Source organism: Schistocerca gregaria, chromosome 8, assembly GCF_023897955.1.
Source record: "Schistocerca gregaria isolate iqSchGreg1 chromosome 8, iqSchGreg1.2, whole genome shotgun sequence".
Classification (NCBI taxonomy): domain Eukaryota; kingdom Metazoa; phylum Arthropoda; class Insecta; order Orthoptera; family Acrididae; genus Schistocerca; species Schistocerca gregaria.
The window spans coordinates 88,367,998-88,393,473 of NC_064927.1; the positions used below are offsets into that span (position 1 = coordinate 88,367,998).

General features: G+C 46.9%; 1 protein-coding gene across 1 annotated transcript in view; it reads right to left on the bottom strand.

Annotated features, from left to right (window-relative positions):
- LOC126285340 (nascent polypeptide-associated complex subunit alpha, muscle-specific form-like) overlaps positions 1-25,476 on the bottom strand; it is a 388,350-nt gene that overhangs the window by 309,944 nt on the left and 52,930 nt on the right. The window contains exon 2 of the mRNA XM_049984656.1: positions 3,617-4,979. Within this exon, the coding sequence (XP_049840613.1) occupies positions 3,617-4,937 (1,321 nt within the window). The 5' untranslated portion in view covers positions 4,938-4,979. The remainder of the gene's footprint in view (positions 1-3,616; positions 4,980-25,476) is intronic.

Genomic DNA, 25,476 nt, shown 5'->3' on the forward strand with positions numbered 1-25,476 from the left:
CGTACTCATTTTTTAAAGAATAATTCTACCTTTTGCCAACGTTATTGGATGATTTGTAATCTATGAAAGAACTAAAATAAACATGAAAAAACTGACCTCGAACGGTGGACATTTTTTAACTTGAGTTACATTTTATGACATGTCGAACAGAAATGTAACAAAATTTTTTTAAGTAATTGCATAAATGCCTGGTCCTCTGGGCCCTTAAGTTTTCTATGTGGTCCTCAAAGTGCTACGTTTCGATTAGATACAAATGCTTCACGATTTAAGAAATTCATCGCACATTCTCACACGTAACATAATTCATATTACGTAACAGGAAATTTAGTTTGAAAGTAACGCTTTTCAAAAAACATTTCCCACATTTTTCGCGCAAGTCACGAAGTATTGCGTAGTTTTTGCCCCAAACCTTTTGACACGTACTGCGGTCAGTATTCGCTCATTTTGGTGTTATTCTCTCGTTTATGTTTCACTGCTCCACTATTAATCTGTGGTAGAGGGTTATAGTTAGAGTCAACTCTCAATGGTCAAAATTACAAAAGTTTAAATGCCAACTACGCTGCAAGAGCCAAAGAAAGTGGTATATCTGTCTGGTATCGTGTAGGGGCCCCCCGAGCACGCAGAATTTCCGCAACACGGCGTGGCATGGATTCGACTAATGTCCGACGTGGTGCTCGAACGAATTGACTCCATAAATCTTGCTGGGCTGTCCATAAATCCATATGAGTACGAGGGGGTGGAGATATCTTTTGAACAGCATGTTGCAAGGCATCGTAGTTATGCTCAAAGATGTTCATATCTGGGGAGTTTGGTGGCCAGCGTTCCTGGAACCACTCTGTAGCAATTCTGGACGTGTGGGGAGTCACATTGTCCTGCTGGAATTGTCCTAATCTGACGGAATTGAGAATGCATATGAGATGATTAAGCACGATGTTTACGCAGGTGTCACCTCTGACAGTCGTATCTAGAAGTGCCAAGGGTCCTGTATCACTCCAGTTTCACACGCCCCACAGTATTACAGACCCTGCACCAGTGCGAACAGCCCCCTCCTGAGATGCAGGGTCCATGGATTCCTGAGGTTGTCTCCATACCCGTACACGTCCACCCGCTAGATAAAATTTGAAACTAGACATTTTTCCAGTCATCAACAGTCTAATGCCGGTGTTGACGGGCTCAGGCGAGGCGTAAAGATTTGTGTCGTGCAGTCTTAAAGAGTACACGAGTGGGCCTTCGGCTCATATCATAGAATGAGATTTTCACTCTGCAGCGGTGTGTGCGCTGATATGAAACTTCCTGGCAGATTAAAACTGTGTGCCGGACCGAGACTCGAACGCGGGACCTTTGCCTTTCGCGGGCAAGTGCTCTACCAACTGAGCTACCCAAGCACGACTCACGCCCGGTACTCACAGCTTTACTTCTGCCAGTATCTCGTCTCCTACCTCAAAACTTTACAGAAGCTCTCCTGCGAACCTCGCTGCAGAGTGAAAATCTCATTCTGGAAACACCCCCCCAGGCTGTGGCTAAGCCATGTCTCCGCAATATATCCTTTCTTTCAGGAGTGCTAGTTCTGCAAGGTTCGCAGGAGAGCTTCTGTGAAGTTTGGAAGGTAGGAGGCGAGGAACTGGCGGAAGTAAAGCTGTGAGTACCGGGCGTGAGTCGTGCTTCGGTAGCTCAGTTGGTAGAGCACTTGCCCGCGAAAGGCAAAGGTCCCGAGTTCGAGTCTCGGTCGGGCACACAGTTTTAATCTGCCAGGAAGTTTCATATCAGCGCACACTCCGCTGCAGAGTGAATATCTCATTCTGGAAACATCCCCCAGGCTGTGGCTAAGCCATGTCTCCGCAATATATCCTTTCTTTCAGGAGTGCTAGTTCTGCAAGGTTCGCAGGAGAGCTTCTGTAAAGTTTGGAAGGTAGGAGGCGAGGAACTGGCGGAAGTAAAGCTGTGAGTACCGGGCGTGAGTCGTGCTTCGGTAGCTCAGTTGGTAGAGCACTTGCCCGCGAAAGGCAAAGGTCCCGAGTTCGAGTCTCGGTCGGGCACACAGTTTTAATCTGCCAGGAAGTTTTATATCAGCGCACACTCCGCTGCAGAGTGAAAATCTCATTCTGGAAACATCCCCCAGGCTGTGGCTAAGCCATGTCTCCGCAATATCCTTTCTTTCAGGAGTGCTAGTTCTGCAAGGTTCGCAGGAGAGCTTCTGTAAAGTTCGGAAGGTAGGAGACGAGATACTGGCAGAAGTAAAGCTGTGAGGACGGGGCGTGGGTCGTGCTTGGGTAGCTCAGTTGGTAGAAGCCCGCGGAAGGCAAAGGTCCCGAGTTCGAGTGTCGGTCCGGCACACAGTTTTAAACTGCCAGGAAGTTTCAAGCCCATATCATGTTTCGTCGAATGGTTCGCACGCTGATACTTGCTTATGGCCCAGTACTGAAATCTGCAACGATCTGCGGAGGGGTTGCACTTCGCTCACGTTGAACGATTATGTTCAGGTGCTAGGAGATGCTGTGTCCCATCGCTCGTGCGCCGACTGTAACACCGCGTCCAAACTCACTTAAATCTTGAAAATCTGGCACTGTAGCAGGAGTAACTGATCTAACAAGGGCAGACACTTGTCTTATACAGGGTTTTGCAAAAAGGTACAGCCAACTTTCAGTAAACATTCGTCACACAAAAAAAGGTTCAAATGGCTCTGAGCACTATAGGAGTTAACTACTCTGGTCATCAGTCCCAACACATCGATGCCCGAGGCAGAATTCGAACCTGCGACCGTAGCAGTCACGCGTTTCCGGACTGCGCGCCTAGAACCGCTAGACCACCGCGGCCGGCTATTCGTCACACACAAAGAAAGTAAATATGTAATGTGGACATGTGTGCGGAAATGCTTACTTTCCATGTCAGAGCTCATTTTATTACTTCTCTTCAAATGACATTAATCATGGAATGGAAACACACAGCAACAGAAAGTACCAGGGCGACTTACTGTTACAGGAAATGTTCAAAATGTCTTCCGTTACCGAGGATACATGCATCCACCCTCCGTCGCATGGAATCCCGGATGTGCTGATGCAGCCCTGGAGAATGGCGTATTGTATCACAGTCGTCCACAATACGAACACGAAGAGTCTCTACATTTGGTACCGGGGTTGCGAAGACAAGAGCTTTCAAATACCCCCATAAATGAAAGTCAAGAGGGTTGAGGTGAGGAGAGCGTGGATGCCATGGAATTGGTCCGCCTCTACGAACCCATCGGTCGCCGAATCTGTTGTTGAGAAGCGTACGAACAATTGCACTGAAATGTGCAGTGCAGGAGCTCCATCGTGCATGAACCACATGTCGTGTCGTACATGTTCTAGCAGCACAGGTAGAGTATCCCGTATGAAATCCTGATAACGTGCTCCATTGGAGGGTAGGTGGACGAAAGTAAAATGAGCTCTATGATGGAAATTAAGCGTTTCCGGACACATGTCAACATATCATGTTTCGTTTATTTGTGTGTGAGGAATGTTTCCTGAAAGACCGTGTATAGGCGTTTTGTGGCTGTTTGCACGTGTCTGTTTTTGAATACGGACGCCTATAGCAGTTTGTTTGTGTGTGTGACAAGAGAGCAGTGGGGCTGGGCACTCACCGGAGGCGGGCAGCGGCTGCGGCAACGGGTCGGCGGCGCCGAGCTCCCGCAGGCTGAGCCGCAGCATGGTGTCGGGCACGCTGAGTGCGGGCGGCTCGGTCTGGCAGGCGACGTCGGCCACCAGCACGTCGCGCGCCGGCACGCGCAGCACGCGCACGCCCCGCGGCAGGTGCAGCGGCGCCGCCACCACCACGCTGGGCGCCGCCGCCGGCTGCGCGCCTGCCGACCGCTGCGGCTGCACCACCACCTCCAGGTGCAGCGTGCCCGTGTCCGCGCCGGAGCTGCGGCCCGCCGCGCTCGCCGGCGTCGTCGTGACGGTTGCCGTCGTGCCGGTCGCCGACGAGGCCGCCGCCGAGGCCGCGGCGCCGTCCTTGGACTGCAGCACCACCATCCGGCCGGGCGCCGAGCCCACCGCCTTGGGCAGGCCCTTGAGCACCACCGTCTTGCTGCCGCCCGCCTGCAGCGAGCCGTACGGCTGCAGGATGACCGGGTTCTTCAGCACGATCGACTTGCCGTCGGGCGAGCCCTGCACGATGACGGTCTTCGCGCCGGAGGGGGCGTCACCGGGGGCGGCGGGGCGAGGCGGTGGCTGCTGCTGCTGCTGCTGGGGGGCGGCCGCCCTGGCTACGGCGACGCCGTTGAGCGGCCGCACCAGCACGGTGGCGGGCTGCGGCGCCGGCGACGGGTGCATCTGGAGGCGGAGGTTGCCGCCGGCCGGCTGCACCGACACGCGCTGCGGCGGCGCCGGGGGCGGCAGCGCCGGCCGCAGCGTGGGGGGCGGCGCCGAGGCGGCGGGCCCGGGCCGCACCAGCAGCTTGGCCGTGTGGCTCTCCGCCGCCGACTTGTCGGCCCCGTCCGCGCCGCGCTTGATGACGCTCCGGTACGGCACCAGCCCCACCGTCGACCCGCCCGCGTTCAGGAAGAAGTACCGGCAGCCGAACTCGTCCTTGGGCGCGATCGGCGGGAACGAGGAGGCGGAGCCGGCGCCGGCCGCCGCCGGCCCCTTGGGCGGCGTGGGCGTCCGGCGCGGCACCACGCGGTAGCCAGAGGCGACGAGCGGCGGCACCGTCGCCACCGCGGCCGTCGGCGCCGAGGTGGTGGCGGAGGCGGCGCCGGTGGCGGGGGCGGCGCCGGAGGTGGTGGAGGACGGCGCGGGCGCGAGCGCGGGCGCGCCCGCGGCGCCTGCCTTGCCGGCGCCGTTGGCGAGGTTGGGGAAGAGGAACTTGCGCACGATGACCTGCGGCTCGGGCAGCGCCTTGCGCCCGCCGGGCGGCACCATGCTCTGCCAGTGCGCGTCGCGCCGCGGCTCGCCGTCCCCCATCGCCTCTCTGCTCTACGCGCGGCTCCCCGCGGCTCTTGTCATCTGCAACACGTGCCCGCCTCACAGTCCACAGTGGAAACGGGCTGCCTCGCGCGTGTCTCCGACGGTGGTTAAACTACAGCGTGGAGCAACGGTGTGACCAGTCGTAATGGCGTCTGGGGGGGGATGTCTTTACTTAATAGGAGCTATGGCGACAGCGACGGCCATCTCGAAATCCGCTGTCTTCGACTTTGGTTATCTGTTTAACCCTCGCATTACCGAGCGAGGTATTCTGACTACCCCAGGTTGATTTTTTCCCTATAATAATGTTATCTGAAGGGCCACATGCCTGTCATTTCATGACACTGTACTAAAATCATTGACGAAAATTGTTTTGGCTTTGTCATTGTTATTCAAGTCACTTATTGGTGTGATTGTGAGACTACCCCACTTGGTATGAAACGTCTTATTTTCTTATTTGTAGAAAAAGAAGAATTTGGGATATATATCTGTCATTTATCTTCTTTGTTGAGTTTTGCCATAGATACAATGTTTTTTATTGTTGCTGGTTACTATTGTTGAGTTGAATTTGACGTTCACTGTTGAGCTGTCATTACACGAGTCAGTATTTCATCTGAAAGTAAGGATGTCAAAAGAACTTTCTAGCAAAGAGATCGTGGAAATTATATGCAATTCTGAAGCCGAACGAGTAATTTTTTGTGGAATACAGCTCATTCTTCGAACAAAACGACACGGAGAGACATAAATGCAACTGAAGTGTACGCTGTATTACCAGTTCTGATAGGAGCTGGTCGAACTCAGGGACATCGCACAAAGAGCTTCCGATCTGTGGGGAGGTAATGTTGCCTTTCGGCAACCACGGCAACCATTCTTTTCTGCTGCCATGCCAAGAAACCGATTTTTGTCTATACTGAAATTCTTGCGATTTGACAACAGAGACACAAAAGCACAGAGAATTGAAGGACAACCTACAAGCCATCAGGGTAGTGTTCGACAAATTTCAATCTAACTTGTGCAAGAACTTCTAACCTTATGAGTACGTCACTATCGATGAACGATTAGCAACGTACCGACTAAACTGCCCTTTTAAGGTTTATATGAAGAGCAAGCCTGGCAAATATGGCACTAAAACTTGAGTTTGTGCTGATGTAGCGACATCTTACTTATTACGGATCCAAATTTACCCAGGAATGGTGGACAATACTCGGGAAGTGAATCTAGGACAGAGAGTTGTTTTGGATCTGATGAAACCATTTCTTAATAACGGTCATGGTGTAACAACTGATAATGTTTTCACCAGTTTACCATTGGCTGCTGAACTACTAAAACGAAATGCGACATTGGTTGGTACCTTGTGGACCAATAAGAATGAGATTCCAAAGGAATTGTTGCCAAACAGAAAGAGAGAAGTTCACTCTTCAATGTTTGGTTTCACAAATGACTTCACCCCAGTTTCCTATGTTCCAAAAAAGGGAAAGGCAGTAATACCACTTCTACTCAGCATAATGAGACACAAGTGAGTGGTGACGAATGTGAACACAAACCCGAAATCATACTGCACTACAACAAAACCAAAGGTGCTGTAGATAATGGCGACAAAATGACAACAGAATACAGTTGTGTTAGAGAAACGAGGCGGTGGCCACTAAGAATCTTCATGGAAATGATAGATATTGCAGCACTGGAGGCATATGTTCTGTACGCTCAAAGATTTCCTAAATGGCAGAAGAATAACTGAAGCCAACGTAAACTCTTCACGACTGAATTGACATTTGGACTCAACAAAGGCAACATGGAAGAAAGAGCCAAAAATATCAACCCTCTTCAAAAGATGTACAAGAAGCACAGAAAGCTTGTGGTATTGCAGTTCCTACAGCACTGATCCAGACCCAGTGTTCCGAGTTACCAACGCCACAACCATGTCAAGATTGCAAGAGAAACGAAGATTGGAAAACAAGTCTTCTGTTATTTTACTGCGGTGACAGTTTTCTGTTCATTGACTACTGAATTAAGTAAAAGTTATAAAAAAATGTGGTCTGATTAAATACTTCTGTTGTTGTTGTTGTTGTTGTTGTTGTGGTCTTCAGTCCTGAGACTGCTTTGATGCAGCTCTCCATGCTACTCTATCCTGTGCAAGATTCTTCATCTCCCAGTACCTACTGCAACCTACATCCTTCTGAATCTGCTTAGTGTAGTCATCTCTTGGTCTCCCTCTACGATTTTTACCCTCCACGCTGCCCCCTAATACTAAATTGGTGATCCCTTGATGCCTCAGAACATGTCCTACCAACCGATCCCTTCTTCTAGTCAAGTTGTGCCACAAACTTCTCTTCTCCCCAATCCTATTCAATACCTCCTCATTAGCTACGTGATCTACCCATCTAATCTTCAGTATTCTTCTGTAGCACCACATTTCGAAAGCTTCTATTCTCTTCTTGTCCAAACTAGTTATCGTCCATGTTTCACTTCCATACAAGGTTACACTCCATACAAATACTTTCAGGAATGACTTCCTGACATTTAAATCTATACTCGATGTTAACAAATTTCTCTTCTTCAGAAACGCTTTCCTTGCCATTCCTAGTCTACATTTTATATCCTCTCTACTTCGACCATCATCAGTTATTTTGCTCCCCAAATAGCAAAACTCCTTTACTACTTTAATTGTCTCATTTCCTAATCTAATTCCCTCAGCATCACCCAACTTCATTCGACTACATTCCATTATCCTCGTTTTGCTTTTGTTGATGTTCATCTTATATCCTCCTTTCAAGACACTATCCATTCTGTTCAACTGCTCTTCCGAGTCCTTTGCTGCCTCTGACAGAATTACGATGTCATCGGCGAACCTCAATATTTTTATTTCTTCTCCATGGATTTTAATACCTACTCCGAAATTTTCTTTTGTTTCCTTCACTGCTTGCTCATTATACAGATTGAATAATATCGGAGAGAGACTGCAACCCTGTCTCACTCCCTTCCCAACCACTGCTTCCCTTTCATGCCCCTCAACTCTTATAACTGCCATCTGGTTTCTTTACAAATTGTAACTAGCTTTTCGCTCCCTTGCTACCTTCAGAATTCGAAAGAGAGTATTCCAATCAACATTGTCAAAAGCTTTCTCTAACTCTACAAATGTTAGAAACGTAGGCTTGCCCTTCCTTACTCTAGCTTCTAAGGTAAGTCGTAGGGACGGTATTGCCTCACGTGTTCCAACATTTCTACGGAATCCAAACTTATCTCCCCCGAGGTCGGCTTCTACTAGTTTTTCCATTCGTCTGTAAAGAATTCGCGTTAGTATTTTGCAGCTGTGACTTATTAAACTGATAGTTCGGTAATTTTCACATCTGTAAACACCTGCTTTCTTTGGTATTGGAATTACTATATTATTCTTGAAGTCTGAGGGTATTTCGCCTGTCTCATACATCTTGCTCACCAGATGGTAGAGTTTTGTCAGGACTGGATCTCCCAAGGCCGTCAGTAGTTCCAATGGAATGTTGTCTACTCCGGGGGCCTTGTTTCGACTCAGGTCTTTCAGTGCTCTGTCAAACTCTTCACGCAATATCGTATCTCCCATTTCATCTTCATCTACATCCTCTTCCATTTCCATAATATTGTCCTCAAGTACTTCTAATAACCTGAATAGCTGTTTTTCAATAATAAATAAACCCATTCATTGGAAATAACGAAATCTGAGAACAAATATTACAACACAACACTAAACTCTTTTGGGGTAGTTTAAGTACCCAGCATGGTAAAATAGAGGTGTGGAAAAGCTTGGTAACGGGAGGGTTAATATGGGAATGGGGCATGTGGCACATTATTCTGAACTGCCTCTTTCTTAGGAATACACCTCTGAAATCTGTTTGCATGATAACCTTATATGTGTAGGAGCTGTGACTTACCAGACTTTGAAATTGCAAGGAAGTGACCAATTCTGTTTATTGATGCATGTGATTCGCAACGGCACTTACACAGCAGGAACACATTCAAATTGTGTTAATGAGTGATAGATGAAGTACCAGGGTGACGGCAGCTGTCTTCAATTCGTGACACCTTGAGAGAAACGACATTTATCACATGACAGACACCAATGGCACCCGTACAAATTAACAGTTGCAACATAATGTCTCGGAGGATGGCCCTGATCGGCGGGCGCAGTTTGCAGAATGCCCTCTGGATCAGTACAAGAGAAATCCAAACATCATACGACAAGCGCTGTTCAGTGACAAAGCTAATTTCTATGTCCAACGAGAAGTAAACAAACAGAATCATCATTATTAGTCAGACGCAAACGCCCGTGGGTGGATCCCTGTAGAACTAATGGTGGTCAGAAAGTGATCGCTTGATGTGGGAGACGAGACTCGTGCGTCCAGTGTTTATTGATCGAACCTCGAATGACGAAAGGTGTCTTAACATGCTCCCTGATTACGTGCTTCCAACGCTGCTGAATCCGCACGCACGGTGACTTGCCCAACCTTCTTCCTAGACGGTGCACCAGCCTACTACGCTACTTGTCGGACAGTTTCTCGATGAACATTTTGGAGGTCACTGGACTGGTAAGAGAGGTCCTAGCGAATGGCCACCACGCTCCACTGACCTTACACGTCTTGTCTTTTATCTGTGGAGACATCTGAAATCCATTGTGTACGGGGTAAAAATCAACAACGTACGCCATCATTGCCGGCGTATTGAGGAGCCGTGTGACTGTTGATTCACAGATCCTACGACGTGTGCAGCAGGACTGGTAAAAATTATGTGTGCAGCGGAATGTAGCCCATATCGAGCATATGCTGTAATGTCGACTCTGACCAGTGTCCTACACTTTAACACATTATAGCTCCTACACGAAAACAAGATATATTAAAACAGATTTCACACGTGTATTCCTGAGAAAGGTGTAGTTCAAAACGATGTGCCACATAACCTCCTTTCCACTTGAAACACATAACGCAAGCCCGACGTGGCGGCTTTCAAGATGGACGCCGCTATCAAATGGCTCTGAGCATTATGGGACTTAACATCTGAGGTCATCAGTCCCCTAGACTTAGAACTACTTAGACCTAACTAAGTAAGGACATCACACATCCATGCCCGAGACAGGATTCGAACCTGCGACCGTAGCAGGAGCGCGGTTCCGGACTGAAGCGCTTAGAACCGCTCGGCCACAAGTGCCGGCGTCGCCGCTATCGCCATAGCTTCTGTAAGTTGGACTCCCATCTACAGACACCCCATACCAGACACCAATAAGATTCCTCACACCGTCTGACTTTTACAGGGGTATATATCCAGACTGTTGCCTCAACCCCAATATTCCGCGGATTCGGATATATCGCGGTATAAAGTATGTTCTCCAAAATAAATAAATTATCATTTAAGAATGATTTTTGCACGCAAATTATATTTTATAGTATAATTTACTGCTGCAATATTCCAAGCTCTCGAAACAACAAACAAACTCAATGGACGTAATTAAACTCTACCTTTGGTTTGTCTTATCAACATATACTAGGAAGCTTTCAATACACATCTCACGGTTAAATTGTGACGCCGTCAACAAGGTGACTACTACGGAACAGTGCTTGGCAATCATCTAAATGAGCACAACCGTCATGTCGATCATAACTTATGCATTCATTGTCCACATTTTTTGTGCGCTTGTTACGATGTCACAGAACGGAAACAAAAAATTATTGATCGTGAGAAGAATCCTAAAACTAAGCCAAGTTTATCACGCGAGTGTAACGTGCCTGACCGAACAATCACGGGATAGGTGAAAGAAGAGAATAAACCTAGAAGTTTTAAAAATATATCTTAAAGTGATGTGGCAATTGACAGAAAAAAGACTAAACTAGAGAAGATAGTGAATTTGACGAATGCCTTTATAAGTGATTTTAATAAAGAGAAGTGAAAGTGTGTTACTTTGGGGGCCAATTATTAAAACCCCTAATGGAATTGAAAGAGAAGCAATGTACTGCGATGGTGAATTTACTTCACAGGAGAAGCAATAGGTTACGACAGTGAATCTGCTTCACAGTCTCCTGAAATTCTAGACAAAGTAATTTTAGACGAAAATTTAAATGATAATCAAATATCTAAAAGTGTTGAAACGGCGCTTTATTATTGATTGCTTCCAACCAGAACTCTAGAAACAAAAACAAATCAGGAAGACGAATTTGCAAATGAATAAAGACAGAATAACTCTCTTCTTTGTCACAAATAAAACGGGCAGCTATAAAGCGAAACCTCTTTGTACAGGTAATAGTAAGAGATGTTTCGAACATATAAACATGTCACCATAACAATTCACTTACACCCATTCAAAGAATGCCTGGATGACATGTGACACTTTTATTGGTTTCAAGAAGACTTGGCCTCGTCAGTGAAGAAGCTCCTCCGCTCGCCTAAAGCTGAGAGAAGCAGCTCTAATAATCCTTGAACCCTGTCCACCTCATCAACCTGCTGATGCATTGCAATCACAAGATGGAAAAAATAAAAACTCTGTTTTTACCAAAAAACAGTATGCCATTAATTCAGCAACTGCATCAGCTGGGGACATGGCACCGGCAACTGCTCACCGCATTCAGATGAGAATAAGAAAATGTTCTTGAAATCTGTAGATCTTAACGGTTTTGCGTATTCAGTGCGCCTAACGTGGCAAAGCATCGAGCCAACCACTATTAAGAATTGCTGGAACAAGGGTTCCGTTGAAGAAAATGCAACAGATGAACGCTGTAGTGACACAGATTTCAACAGCAGTACATCGAGTCTGATATTCTACAGTGATCTCGAAGACGAACTGTTTGGTGATTGTCGACAAACGAAGAACCGATTTCGGAGATCATAGATGACAAGGTCATTATTTATGTTGTTCGAAACAAGAGCAGAGAAGCAGCCAAGGAAGAGGATGGTGAAGCTCAAGAAGAAAGTACGGATGATGTCCGAATACTGGCTAATACAAATAAAGTTAATACGTGAATGGAGCGACAAAGTGAAACAAATGAAATTCAGTTGTGCAGCTGATGGGCATTAATATTTACTGAAGAAATCCGTGAAATGACCTGCCTGACTGACTTCTTTGAAGCAGAAGGTTAATGACGTACCTTAGTTTGTATGCTGTGTTGTAAATTACCATACTGTATTTGATAGTGTGCTTTATATACCGTATTAAAACTTGTGTTATCAAAAAATGATTTAAATGTCTCTGAGCACTATGGGACTTAACATCTGAGGTCATCAGTCCCCTAGAACTACTTAAACCTAACTAACCTAAGGACATCATACACATCCATGCTCGAGGCAGGATTCGAACCTGCGACCGTAGCGGTCGCGCTGCTCCAGACTGTAGCGTCTAGAACCGTTCGGCCACCGCGGCCGGTGCTCGTTTTATCGTTTTGTCGTTATCTGAGTGAAGATTGTCTAACTACTGTACCCTATGCGGTAATTTTCTGAAACGTTTCGCTTCTAATGTTCTTTAAATGTCAATACTGTGTAGTATAGTATGAATAATACTGCATTATGTATTCTGCCTAACTTCCCACATCTCGGTATACCGCGGATACGCTATAACGCAGGAGTAAAGCGTGCGCAAGTCAACCGTGTTATGTCGGGCGCCTACTGTATCTGATTGTGTACCGTCGGAACGAGTTGCAAGCACAGCACTCGCCTCTCATTGTCGAAGGTAGCACTCAGGAAAGTAGAGTTGCTGCACAGGACTAACATATACAGTAGTAGGGCGTACTCATTGATTTGCAACGAAATAAAGGCACTGTACGACACTTTATCGCTGGCCAATTGGGAAATAAATTGATCTTAACGTAAATGCTTATGTGTTTTCACATCCTTATTCACTTCCTACGTAGCCAACAATTTCTCCTCCCCATTCCCAAATCGACTCTGTTAATCATCCTGGCAGACTTCCTGCCTCTCACTCCCTGACAGGTAACTAGTACGAGCCCACATTGTCGCCGACGTCCCGTCTGGAGCTAGTGATAGGGCGGTGCCAGGACACAACACGGCAGGTACTCATAGCTGGTAACATATGCATTGTAGATGCCATGTTTACTGGACTTTTTCGCCCTTGTTTTGGTCTTTCCTGCTACCTTCCAAAATATGGAACACTTTTTTTAACAGCCCGCATAATTGTTTTTTCCGTAATTTTTAAGTCCGGAATCATTGTATCGTCTTTTCTATTGCAATTACAAAGAAAACAAATGAAAATTATGTCATTTGTTAGTGGATGCCATGGCTCCCGGAGAATATGGTGACTTAGTGGTCATGTTCTCTTTTGTATTTATTTCTGCAACATTTTTTCTAGAATACAACACTGTGTATCGGGAACGTTGCTTATAAAGTGTGATACTACGCGAGACGTTCTTCCTTGGAAACACACAACACTTTTCCCTGTAATATTCAAACAACAGACAATGGGCAAAACGAAAGTGGGTAACCTCATCTGACGTGCATTGTACTGTTATGCAACGGTTAATTCTACCAAGTTTTGGACTAGGCTGTTGAAACCAAATGTGGGCCGTTCGGACTCTTATATAAAGAATTCGACACATTTCATCAGCAGATTGAATGGCATAGTAGTCCAGCCGGAGGACATATTGGTCAGCTTCTATGTGGTATCGCTGTTTACCATGGTTCCACTTAACGATGTATTGGAATAGCTGGATCGAATTTTTCCTGCCGATATTTCTGAACTGTTTAAGTGTTGTTTGACGACCACATACTTCAAGTGGAATGAACAGTCAAGAAAGGGTTGGAGTCCCTTAGTGCTCGGAGCTGCGACAGTCTATTAGTCTCTCGCAACTTTTGGCGCTGAAAGCTCTACGTCAGACTTGCTTATTAGCGAGTTTAGCACTATTGTCGTGTTCCCCTGGCTAGGGCGAATCAGGAGCTAGGACAGATTGTCCGGAATAGCCGGACAGCAGGGCTGGATAGAGTAGGGGACGACGAAGGGCCAGGGCCCCACCTGCGGGTGGCAAGCCCGCGTCCTTCTAGGCCAAGGTCAGTTTCTAGGACAAGGTCAGAATCCGCGTGTAGGTCTGCACACGTCACCAAAGCCTCACGTCGGCAGACATGGAATCTCACTGCACTCAAGTAATAGAACAGAAGATACGTCAACTGAAAAGGGATCGACTACAAAGAGCCATGGAACAAACTACGAAACTTCGCGTCCGACCATCACGACGCGACCTTTTACGACACGACACCTCAGATGACGACAACGCAGTCCCGCCGCCGGACCCAGATCCTACCCAGGACGCAGAGGGCGGAAATCCTTTCTCGCTGGTATCGCCAAAGCACGCCGCGAAACGAAAGAAATCTTTGGACGCCACAGACACTGCACAGCCACCACCGACTTTTCTAACGCCAAACAGGTATGAACCACTCCAGGATGCGATGGAAATCGCGGATACATCTACTACTTCTCAGTCTACATCACAACCGACCGGACAACAGTCACATCCTTCGAAGACTCCATCCAGGACGAAGACTAACGTGCCGCCGATCACAATTACATTTGCTGGGCCGTACTTGAAACTCAATGCTGAACTGAAAAAACAGCTCGATGGGCCTGTGAAGGCGATCTATCGTGAAGACTCAAATATCACTTTGAGTCAACCTCAGACCACCGGAAAGCGTTGAACTTCTTCCAGGCCCAGAAGATCCCACATTTTACCCATCAACAGTCCAAGGACAAACAATTAAAAGTGGTCATCAAGCGCCTCCCAGCGCAAATCACCGCTGACGAGGTCAAAGACGAACTTGTTGACCTTGGGTTCCACGATGCCCACGTTTACCAGTTTAAAAAGAGAGATGAACAGACGAAAAACCTGAAAGCTCAACCAGTCTTTGTTGTCTCTCTTCCTCACAAAAAGGAAAATGAGGCGATCTATGACGTTAAATATATGCTGTACACAAAAGTCATCATAGAAGATTACGAGAACAAAGATGGACCTGCCCAGTGCAAACGCTGCCAGAAGTTTAGCCACACCGCAAATTACTGCACGATGCCGGCACGCTGTGTACGGTGTACTGGTCACCACGAAACGAGATCGTGTACACGATCTAGGGCCCTGCCGCCGCTTTGTGTAAACTGCAACGCTGAAGGGCACCCTGCATCTTGGAGAGGATGCCCAAAGTTCCAAGAAGCCATCAAAATCTATCAGGCACAGCACCAACGATTTTTGGAACGCCAACCTGTTGCGGAAGCTGCCACTAAACCTACCATCGTTTATGCTTCCACCAGCAATACGCCAGCGCAGGATCGACTTCATCAACCACGGCCATCACACTCGCTGCGAGGAACAGGGAACTATAGCGAGGTTGTTCGTCAACGAAGGACCTTATCACGGGCGACGGCTGCTCCGCCTCCGCCACCTCCTACAGCTTCCACAACCGCACCGTCTCCGCCATCAGCAGCTCCACAGGACGCCACCTCAGATTTCGCCAAAGCCATCGGTCTACTGGGCCAGTTTTTCGCGGCCCTAAATCAACAGAATATCCTTACCATCCTGCAGTCGACTGCCCGCAACTTCATCAACGCACCAGATCTCACCACAAAAATCACTGCCCTAATCGGAGGGGCTATGGACCTCCTCACCGCTCTTTATGGAAAATAGACTCATCCGAAGAACCAACCTTAAATTTTGCGTGTTCAATGCAAACGGACTTCACAACAAGCAACCGGAAATTAACGAGTTCATTGAAAAACACAAAGTGGATATCCTCTTCCTCACTGAAACGCATCTCAGACAGACTCAGACGTTCAAGCTCAAGAATATGATTGGATATCGCAATGATCGCCAAGGACGACGTGGCGGTGGCACGGCTATCTTCCTTCGGCCGTCCATCTCACACAGTCGCATAGATACACCTCCGCTTGCGTCCTTAGAAGCGACGATGGTCTAAATAAACACGCTTCTGGGGAAAATCACATTGGTGGCAGCGTACTTACGCCCGCACAGCACCTTTTTCGATCCTTATGACAAGGTCCTCCTTTGTGGCGACCTGAATGCCAAACATCAAATGTGGCACAGCCGGGTAGCAAACCCAAGAGGCGAATTACTTCACGCCCTTGAAGAACGACTGCAAGCAGTGACTATCGGCCCTGAGGAACCTACATACGTACCTTATCTCGCTGCCCACCACCCAGATGTACTGGAGATATTGCCATGGTAAAAGGATTCGACCCAGAGCTCCACCTCACAAGCGTCAACGACCTCACCTCAGACCACAACCCCGTCATGGGCGTCATCACCCGGGCATTGACGATCCCGTCCCTGCCGAAAAAGGTATCCACCAACTGGGATCAGTTTAGCCGTTGGCTTAACAATAACGTACGTCCTACTGTGGATGTCTCGACGCCAGCTACTATTGATGATACAATCGACCGACTCACGGGCAAGATCAAGAAAGCCTTCCACGACGCTTCTACGGTGACATACTTCCCGGAATCGAACTTCCACACCTTGCCGCCGATGATACAGGACTTAAAGTACCTAAAAAATCGTGCTCGTAAGAGGTGGCAAATCCACCGAAACCCGGAAGACAGGCGGGAGATGAACCGTCTCTCCCGAGAAATCCGAAAACGCGCTCAAGAATGGAGGGCCGAGCGTTGGGAGGATAAAATGGCGCAGCTCCAACTACAAACCAGAAACGATTGGAAGTTCATACGCAGTCTCCGAAACCCGAAAAGGGGCACTACCGCCATACAGGAGGGAGACCGCCAGATATTCGATGCGCTGGGAAAAGCAGAAGTCTTCGCTACTACCTATGCCGACCAAAATACGTTAAATCGTGGCCACCCTTACGACAATGACGTTGACCACGAGGAACATATTCAAAATACAGCTCTCTGGATTCGAACTCGCCAACACGACGACAACCCGGAACTGACCACCCCACAGGAGATTCGCCAGATTATTCGCCGATTAGGGACCAACTCAGCACCTGGTCCGGATTCTATAACAAACGATCAAATCAAACATCTCCCCCGGAAGCCAGTGGTACTTCTCACAAGAATCTTCAACAGCTGCATGGCAAACTGTTACTTTCCGACGCCTTGGAAGACGGCCAAAGTGTTCCCAATCCCAAAACCGGGGAAGGACCCACGGCAACCGAAACATCATCGGCCAATCAGCCTATTGTCCACGCTATCCAAGATCTTTGAACGGGTTCTATTGGCCCGGATTCGCCCAACGTTGGTCGCCGACAATGTCATCCGCCACGAACAGTTTCCCTTCCAGGAACACCTATCAGCGGAACTCCAATTACTTCGAATCGTGGAGTACATTACATACAATATGAACCGGACCCACTATGTCTCAGCGATCTTCTTAGATGTGGAAGCCGCATTCGATCGCATCTGGCGCGACAACCTCATCGCGAAGCTCCGTGAACAGACAAATCTGCCGATGTGTTACGTCAAACTCCTGGCCAACTACCTTACGGAGCGGACCTTCCACGTCACGGTTGACGGCGTCAGATCAGACCTCAAACAGGCAGCCGAAGGACTTCCACAGGGTTCGGTCCTCTCGCCGATTCTGTTCGCCATTTATGTTAATGACCTACCGACACTCCCCCACTCTCTTCTGGCACAATTTGCCGATGATACGGCTTCTCTCTCCTCCAGCCGCCGACTGGATACGGCATCAAACGTGTACAAGATCAGCTGGATATCACGGAACAATGGCTAATTAGGAACAAGATAAAAGTTAACACAGACAAAACGAAAGCCATAATGTTCACTAGACGTCGGCCTGTACTCGCCACTAAACTCAACCTTTTTAATGTTGACGTTGACTGGGTCGAACGCACCAAGTATCTTGGCGTGACGCTGGATAAGAAACTCCTCTACCGGGATCACGTCACTGAGAAAAAGATGAGCATAACCAGGACGATATACTCTTTATATCCCATCTTCAAGAGCACTGACATGACCACCCAGACGAAACTCAGGCTGTATCAAGCCATTATACAACCTATGCTCCTGTATGGCAGCTCGACGTGGGGCACAGCCAGCAATATCCACATTCAGACGTTGCAGAGGCTCCAAAACAGATGTCTCCGACAAGTTCTTAATGCTCCCCGGTGGACTCATACGGTAGACCTGCACGATGAACTTCAGATTCTTCCCCTAAAGGACCAAATCAGGGAACGAACGCAGAAGCTCGTGGATAAAATTGACGCCCTTAGGCCACATTCCCGTCACCTAGACTCAGTGGGAACAGTACTTCCAGCACCATGGCATAGATTTAGAGTACCACTGTCGATCTTGGCGGAGTGAGATGAGGGGGAGGAGGTCGAAAGGACCATTTAGAGCCCAACGCCCTCCTAAAGATACATCACATACATAATGAATAACGATTTCCCACCTTGCAACCTTGAAAGTCCAATCCACAATGTGGACAGCACTTTAGCACCGAAAAAAAAAAAAAAAAAAAAAAAAAAAAAAAAAAAAAAAAAAACCAGTTGTATGAGTAAACGGATGGCGTGGCTATGGGAAGCCCCCTAAGTTCCGTAATTGCAAACTTCTTTATGGAGGAATTCGAAGAACAGGCCTTAGGTACTGCTAGCAAAAAAACAAATGTATGGTTCCGATACGTAGATGACACGTTTGTGCTGTGGAGACATGGCAGGGAGGAACTAAGCCGGTTCCACGAACATCTGAACAGTATAAACTCGAGAATTCAGTTTACAATGGAGGAGGAGGTAGACGGCAAATCACATTACTTCGGTGTGCTTGTTTTTAGAAACGAAAATGGTAGTTCGGGCCACTCAGTATACCGCAAACCCACGCACACGGACCGTTATTTGCACCGGGATTCGAACTACCACCCACAACAGAAGCGGGGTGTTATCAAGACGTTAGCGGACAGAGCTAGAAATATTTGTGAACCTGAGTTGCTCGACGCTGAGATGGAACATCTCCACAATGCACTAATGAAGAACGGATATTCGTCCGCCGAAATAAAACGTGCGTTGAGGCAGCCACGCAGAAATCATACTGACGTACAAGCTACTGCAAAAATCTAAGGTTTTCCTGCCGTTTGTTAAAAATGTAACGGAAAGAATAGGGAGGTTCTTGACGAAGCGGAATATTACCGTAATTTACAAGCCCACCAGGAAGATACAGGAATACCTTAAGCCTGCCAAGGACGCTCGCAAACCTTTGGAAAAAGCTGGAGTGTATAGGATCCCATGCAGCTGTGGTGATGTTTATGTGGGTACCACTAAAAGAACTGTTTCTAAACGTTTGGAAGAGCACAAGGGAAATTGTAGAAGAGGAGAAACGGAACGATCAGCTGTTGCGGAGCGTGCTTTCCAGCCAGGGAACCACAATATTCGTTTCGAGGAGACGCAAGTAAAATGGTTCAAATGGCTCTGAGCACTATGGGACTCAACTGCTGTGGTCATCAGTCCCCTAGAACTTAGAACTACTTAAACCTAACTAACCTAAGGACATCACACACATCCATGCCCGAGGCAGGATTCGAACCTGCGACCGTAGCAGTCGCACGGTTCCGGACTGCGCGCCTAGAACCGCGAGACCACCGCGGCCGGCGAGACGCAAGTACTAGCGGTCACAAGCGGATACTACGAAAGGCTCTACATGGAGGCAATCGAAATCGCTAAACACCCAAATAATTTAAACCTAAAGGAGGAGGGCGTGAAATTAAACGGTATATGGATGCCGGTGTTACAAGAAGATGTGTATCACCCGTCCACTACTGGGTGATGGCAACGGCGACCGACAGCGGCCAATTGCACCGACGTTTTCAAAACGCGTGACGTCACACCGCAGCGCGGGAGTGCGCGGACACGGAATTTAGCGGCAGTCAGTAGCGAGCCAGTGGGTGTGTTTGACCTTCCATCGAGTTACGGACCCCTTTGAAGATGTCTCCCGCAGTCGGAGACGAAACGTTGGGAATTGAGACAAAATTCATCATCGGACCACGGCATAACAGCCGGGATAATTATAATGGACGTGATATTTCCGGCCGTGAAAGTCTACATTTTAGTATAATTCTACCGCAGTGATCATTTAAACTGTAGTTTTCTGTCACAAAGACAAGGGTATCGTCAAGAGAGCCCCAGGGAAGCGTGATAGTACCGCTGTTGTTTTCTACATACATAAATGATTTGGCGGACAGGATGGGCAGCAATCTGCGGTTGTTTGTTGATGATGTCGTGGTGTACGGTAAGGTATCGAAGTTGAGTGGCTGTAGGTAGACACAATATGACTTAAGACATAATTTCCAGTTGGTGTGATAAATGGCGGATGAATAGGAAAAACAAACCCGTAATGTTCGAATACAGTATTACTAGTGTCCTGCTTGATACAGTGAAATCGTTTAAATATCCGGGCGTAACGTTGCAAAGCGGTATGAGGTGGAACGAGCGTGTGAGAACTGTGGTAGGGAAGGCAAATGGTTAACTTCGGTTTAGTAAGAGACGTTTAGGAAAGGGCGGTTCACATGTAAAGGGCACCCCATATAGGACGCTGGTGCGAGCTATTCTTGAATGCTGCTCGAGTGTTTGGGATTCGTACCAGGTCGGACTGAAGGAAGCATTTCAGAGGCGGGCTGCTGGATTTGTTACCGGTAGGTCCGAACAACACGTAAGTGTTACGGAGATGCTTCAGGATCTCAAATGGGAATCTCTGGAAGGAAGGCGACGTCCTTTTCGAGAAATACTATTGAGAACATTTAGAGAACCGGCATTTGAAGCTGACTGCCGAACGATTCTACTGTCGCCAACATAAATTGCACATGAGGGCAACGAAGATGCGAGAAATTGTGGCTTATCCGGAGGCATACACAGTCGTTTTTCCGTCGCTCCACTTGCGAATGAAACGGGAAATGACTAGAAGGGGTACAGGGTACCCTCCGCCACGCACCGTACGGTAACTTGTGAAGTGTCTACCTAAATGAAGACGTAAAGCTTTGCTATCACAAAGCACTGCAGGCACACTAACCTATAAATGGAAAATCAACACTTCTATCTGGATGATAATTTCGTTAGAATACTTTATTAATACTATATTCGTATAAATCCAAATTATGAAAACAGCTGCGTTACGTGTTAGCAGCAATTATATCATAAAAATTCAGTTAACAGTAAACCTCCCCTCCCATATTACTCGACTATCATGGATAAAACAGGTTCAAACGTTTCATTACTTGCAAATGAGTTAATATATTAAATATTTAACGGTAAGAATGTTAAACCTTCATGGATGAAGACCAATCGGAATGTTTATGACGTCATATCTCACGAACTTTGCGTCATACAATGATATAATTTTGCAGGTACGTTTGTTGGCACGTGTGGATACTATCTGCAAAATGTGCTGCGAATAGAGTTACTATTAAAGACGTAATACATTAAAACGTCATGCCTGATGCCGATGTATCATTACATTAGCAGCGAAAATGTAGAAAGAAAATTTGTTACATTTCAGTATTATGCAGGAGATGTCAGGGGGGGGGGTCTGAAGACATGCTTAAAATTTGTTGTAAGTCGCAAAGCGGTCTCATTCTCAAATACTGAAGGGATATAGTCTGGGTAATTTGTGCGCCATGAGTTACACTGTCTGAAGACATATGCACAGCTTGTAATCAGAAAACTTACTGTGTTATATATCTTCAACGTAAGATTATACCTCTTAATGGCAGTATCCTGAACTTTTAAACTAAATGAAATACATTATATGAAATTTTTGTAGCCCCTGGAAGCAGCTGGGTGAGAACAATTTGAGCACACCGCATCATGAACGTGTTTGGGGGTAATATGAAATGGGACGATCAAACAGAAACAGTATTAGTGAAGACGAGTGGAAGATTACAGGGTGTTGAAATTGTTCTAGGTAAATGTAGTGCGCCTATAGCGAAACTAGCGCACAAGACGCTTGTGCCGCCAATCCTGGAGCACTATCCTAGTGAACGGAGTACTTAGCAAGAAGCCATGACAGCAGACACTGAACCAATTCAGAGACTGGCTGTTAGCACCGTGACATGTCTGCACAGACCAAAAGAAAGTTTAACAGAGATTCTCGGGGATATGGAAATCCTTGGAAGAAAAAGGACGTAGTACTCCCGAAAACCTGTTGCGTAAATTTAGGGAACCCGTACTCGAAGATGACTGTGCAACCATTGTTCTGCCACCAATCCATATCTGACGTAACGATCATGAAAATGAAATAAACGAGATAATGGGGTGGACAGGGTGCAACCAACTGCAGATTGTGGCACACCTTGGAACAAACGATGCATGTCGTCTGGGCTCCTACGTCATACTTGGGACATTCCAGCGACTGGCAAAAGTTGGGAAGAACAGCCTTGCGCATAGAGTTTCAACGAAGCTCATAATTTGCAGCATTGTCTTCAGAACTGGTCGTTGCCCTTTGCTTCAGAGTCGAGTGGAAGGACAGAACCAGCGCGTTCGACCGTTTTGTGTGCCAAGCTAGTTTGCGACTTCCTGGAGTTCCGCCACAGAGTTGAGAGTTTTAATGTCCTTCAAATGAGTCAGGTGTGCACTACACATCGGAGGCTGCTACTCAGCTAACTGACTATGTGTGGGGTGCACACAAGGATTTTTGAGATTAGGCGACTCTCCATCCAATCCAGATAAAGACAGCTGTAGGAAACTCGAAGGTATCACTGTAAGAACGAAAAAATGGCAATCTGCAGGTGAGAGTATTAAAATCGTAATGGTATACTGCCGAAGTGATAGAGTTCGAAGCGCTCATAAAAAATAGTGAAGCTCACATAATTGTAGGTACAGAAATCTGGCTGAAACCTTGAATTGATAGCAGTGAGGTTTTTGGGAAAAATTTAAGTGTACATCGAAAGGATAGGCAAGCGGAAAATTGAGGTAGTGTACTTGTTGCTGTAGAAAAGAAACTCAAACGCATCGGGATAGAAATTCACACTGCATGTTGTCGTATGTAAAGGCTGTTAGTGGCACCAAAGTTAGTGGCCCACTCCCTACCGAATGAGACAGGAACTGAATCTCAGGATAGCAAAGCAAAGCTGAAATGCTTAATCCCGTTTTCATATATTCCTTGACAAAGGAAGAGAAGTGAGCCAATTTATCCTCGTATCACTGAAAAGATGAATGAAATAAGTAGTTGTGTCACTGGCATTCACAAACAAGTGGAATCGTTAAAATTGAACAAAGCTCCAGGGGCCTATGGAATCCCGCTCGGATTCTATAGTGGTACTCTTTTAGCTATAATCTATCGAAGGTACCTTGAACAAAAAACCGTGCCCTGTTCTTGGAGAGAAGCACAGGTCACACCCATCTAGAAGAAGAGCAATATTTGTTGTAGGATCTTAGAACACATTCTGAGCTCAAACATAATGAGGTGTCTTGAACAGAATGACCTCCTGAATGCCAGCGGCATGGATTCCGAAAACATCGATCAAGCAAAACTCAAGTTACACTTTTCTTACATGACATACTGAAAGCTTTGCAGCAAGGCAATAGGACTACGCAGTATTTCTTGATTTGTGAAAAGTATTTGACTCAGTACCAAACCTATGCTTATTGTCAAAAGATAATAGTATGGGGGTTTCAAGTGAAATTTTTGACAGGAGTGAGGACTATTTTTGTTAGTGAGGACATAGGATGTTATCATGGATAGAGAGTTATCGTCGACTGTAGAAGTAACTTTGGATGTGCCCCAGGGAAGTTGATGGGGCCCTCGCTGTTTGTGTTGCACATTAATGAACTTGCAGACAATATTAATAGTAACATTTGGCTTTTCGCAGATGATGCAGTTATCTATAATGAAGTACTATCTGAAAGAAGCTGCATAAATGTTCAGTTAGATCTTCGCAAGATTTCAAAGCGGTGCAAAGATTGGCAACTTGCTCTCAATGCTCAAAAAATGGCTCTGAGCACTATGGGACTTAACTGCTAAGGTCATCAGTCCCCTAGAACTTAGAACTACTTAAACCTAACTAACCTAAGGACATCACACACATCCATGCCCGAGGCAGGATTCGAACCTGCGACCGTGGCGGTCGCGCGGTTCCAGGCTGTAGCGCCTAGAACCGCTCGGCTACCCCGGCCGGATCAATGCTCAGAAATGTAAACTTGTGCACTTCACAAAACGCAAAAACGTAGTATCCCATAATATCAGTAAGTCATTGTTGCAATCAGCCAACTCATACAAATACATGGGTGTAAAACTTTGCAGGGACCTTAAAAGGAATGATCACACACTCAGTTGTGGGTAAAGCAGGCGACAGACTTCGGTTTATTGGTTTAATATTAGGGAACTGCAATCAGTCTACAAAGAAGATTACTTACAAATCACTCATGAGAGCCATCCTAGAATGTTTCTTAGGCGTGTGGGACTCGTACCAAATATGACTAATAGGGAATATTCAGGATATACAGTGTAGCGCAGAGCGAATGATGTTCAATCTGTGGGAGAGTGTGACAGAGATACTGAAGGAACTGAACTGGCAGACTCTCGAGAGTAGACCTGGGGTATCGCTAGAAAGTCTGTTAACAAAGTTTCAAGAACCGGCTTTAAACGATGACTCCTCAGTTGGTTGGTTGATTTGGCGGAGGGGACCAAACAAAGACGCATCGGCCCCATAGGAATAGGGAAATATAGTGAAAGACGTTGGCCGTGCCATTTCAAAGGAATCATCCCGGCATGGAAAACCGAAATCAGGATGGCTGGACGCGGGTTTGAACCGTCCTCCTCCCGAATGCGAGTCCAGTGTGCTAACTACTGCGCCACATAGATCGGTGGCTCTAAAAAAATGGTTCAAATGGCGCTGAGCACTATGCGACTTAACTTCTGAGGTCATCAGTCGCCTAGTACTTAGAACTAATTAAACCTAACTAAGCCGGCCGCGGTGGTCTCGCGGTTCTAGGCGCGCAGTCCGGAACCGTGCGACTGCTACGGTCGCAGGTTCGAATCCTGCCTCGGGCATGGATGTGTGTGATGTCCTTAGGTTAGTTAGGTTTAAGTAGTTCTAAGTTCTAGGTGACTGATGACCATAGCAGTTGAGTCCCATAGTGCTCAGAGCCATTTGAACCAAAACCTAACTAACCTAAGGATACCACACACCGAGGCAGGATTCGAACCTGCGATCGTATCGGTCGCTTGGCTCCAGACTGTAGCGCCTAGAACCGAACGGCCACTCCGGCCGGCTCGGTGGCTCTAGGCATATACTACTATCCCTCCGTGTTGCTCATATAGGGATCATGAAGGTAAGATTAGAATAATTAATGCACGCCCAGAAGCATTCACACAGTCACTCCTCTTACGCTCCATACGTAAATGGAACGGGAAGAACTTCTAATGACTTAATGGGCTATACCTTTTGCCGTGCGCGTTACGGTGGTTTGCTTAGTATTGACATAGGTGTAGACAGAGGAATTTAGACAACCATTTCCCCCTAGGGCAATGCGCGAATGGGACAGAGAAGAAAACTGATAATGTTGGTACCGTGTACCCTCCGCCAAGCACCGCACAGTGACTTGCGCACCGTACTTGTAGAGC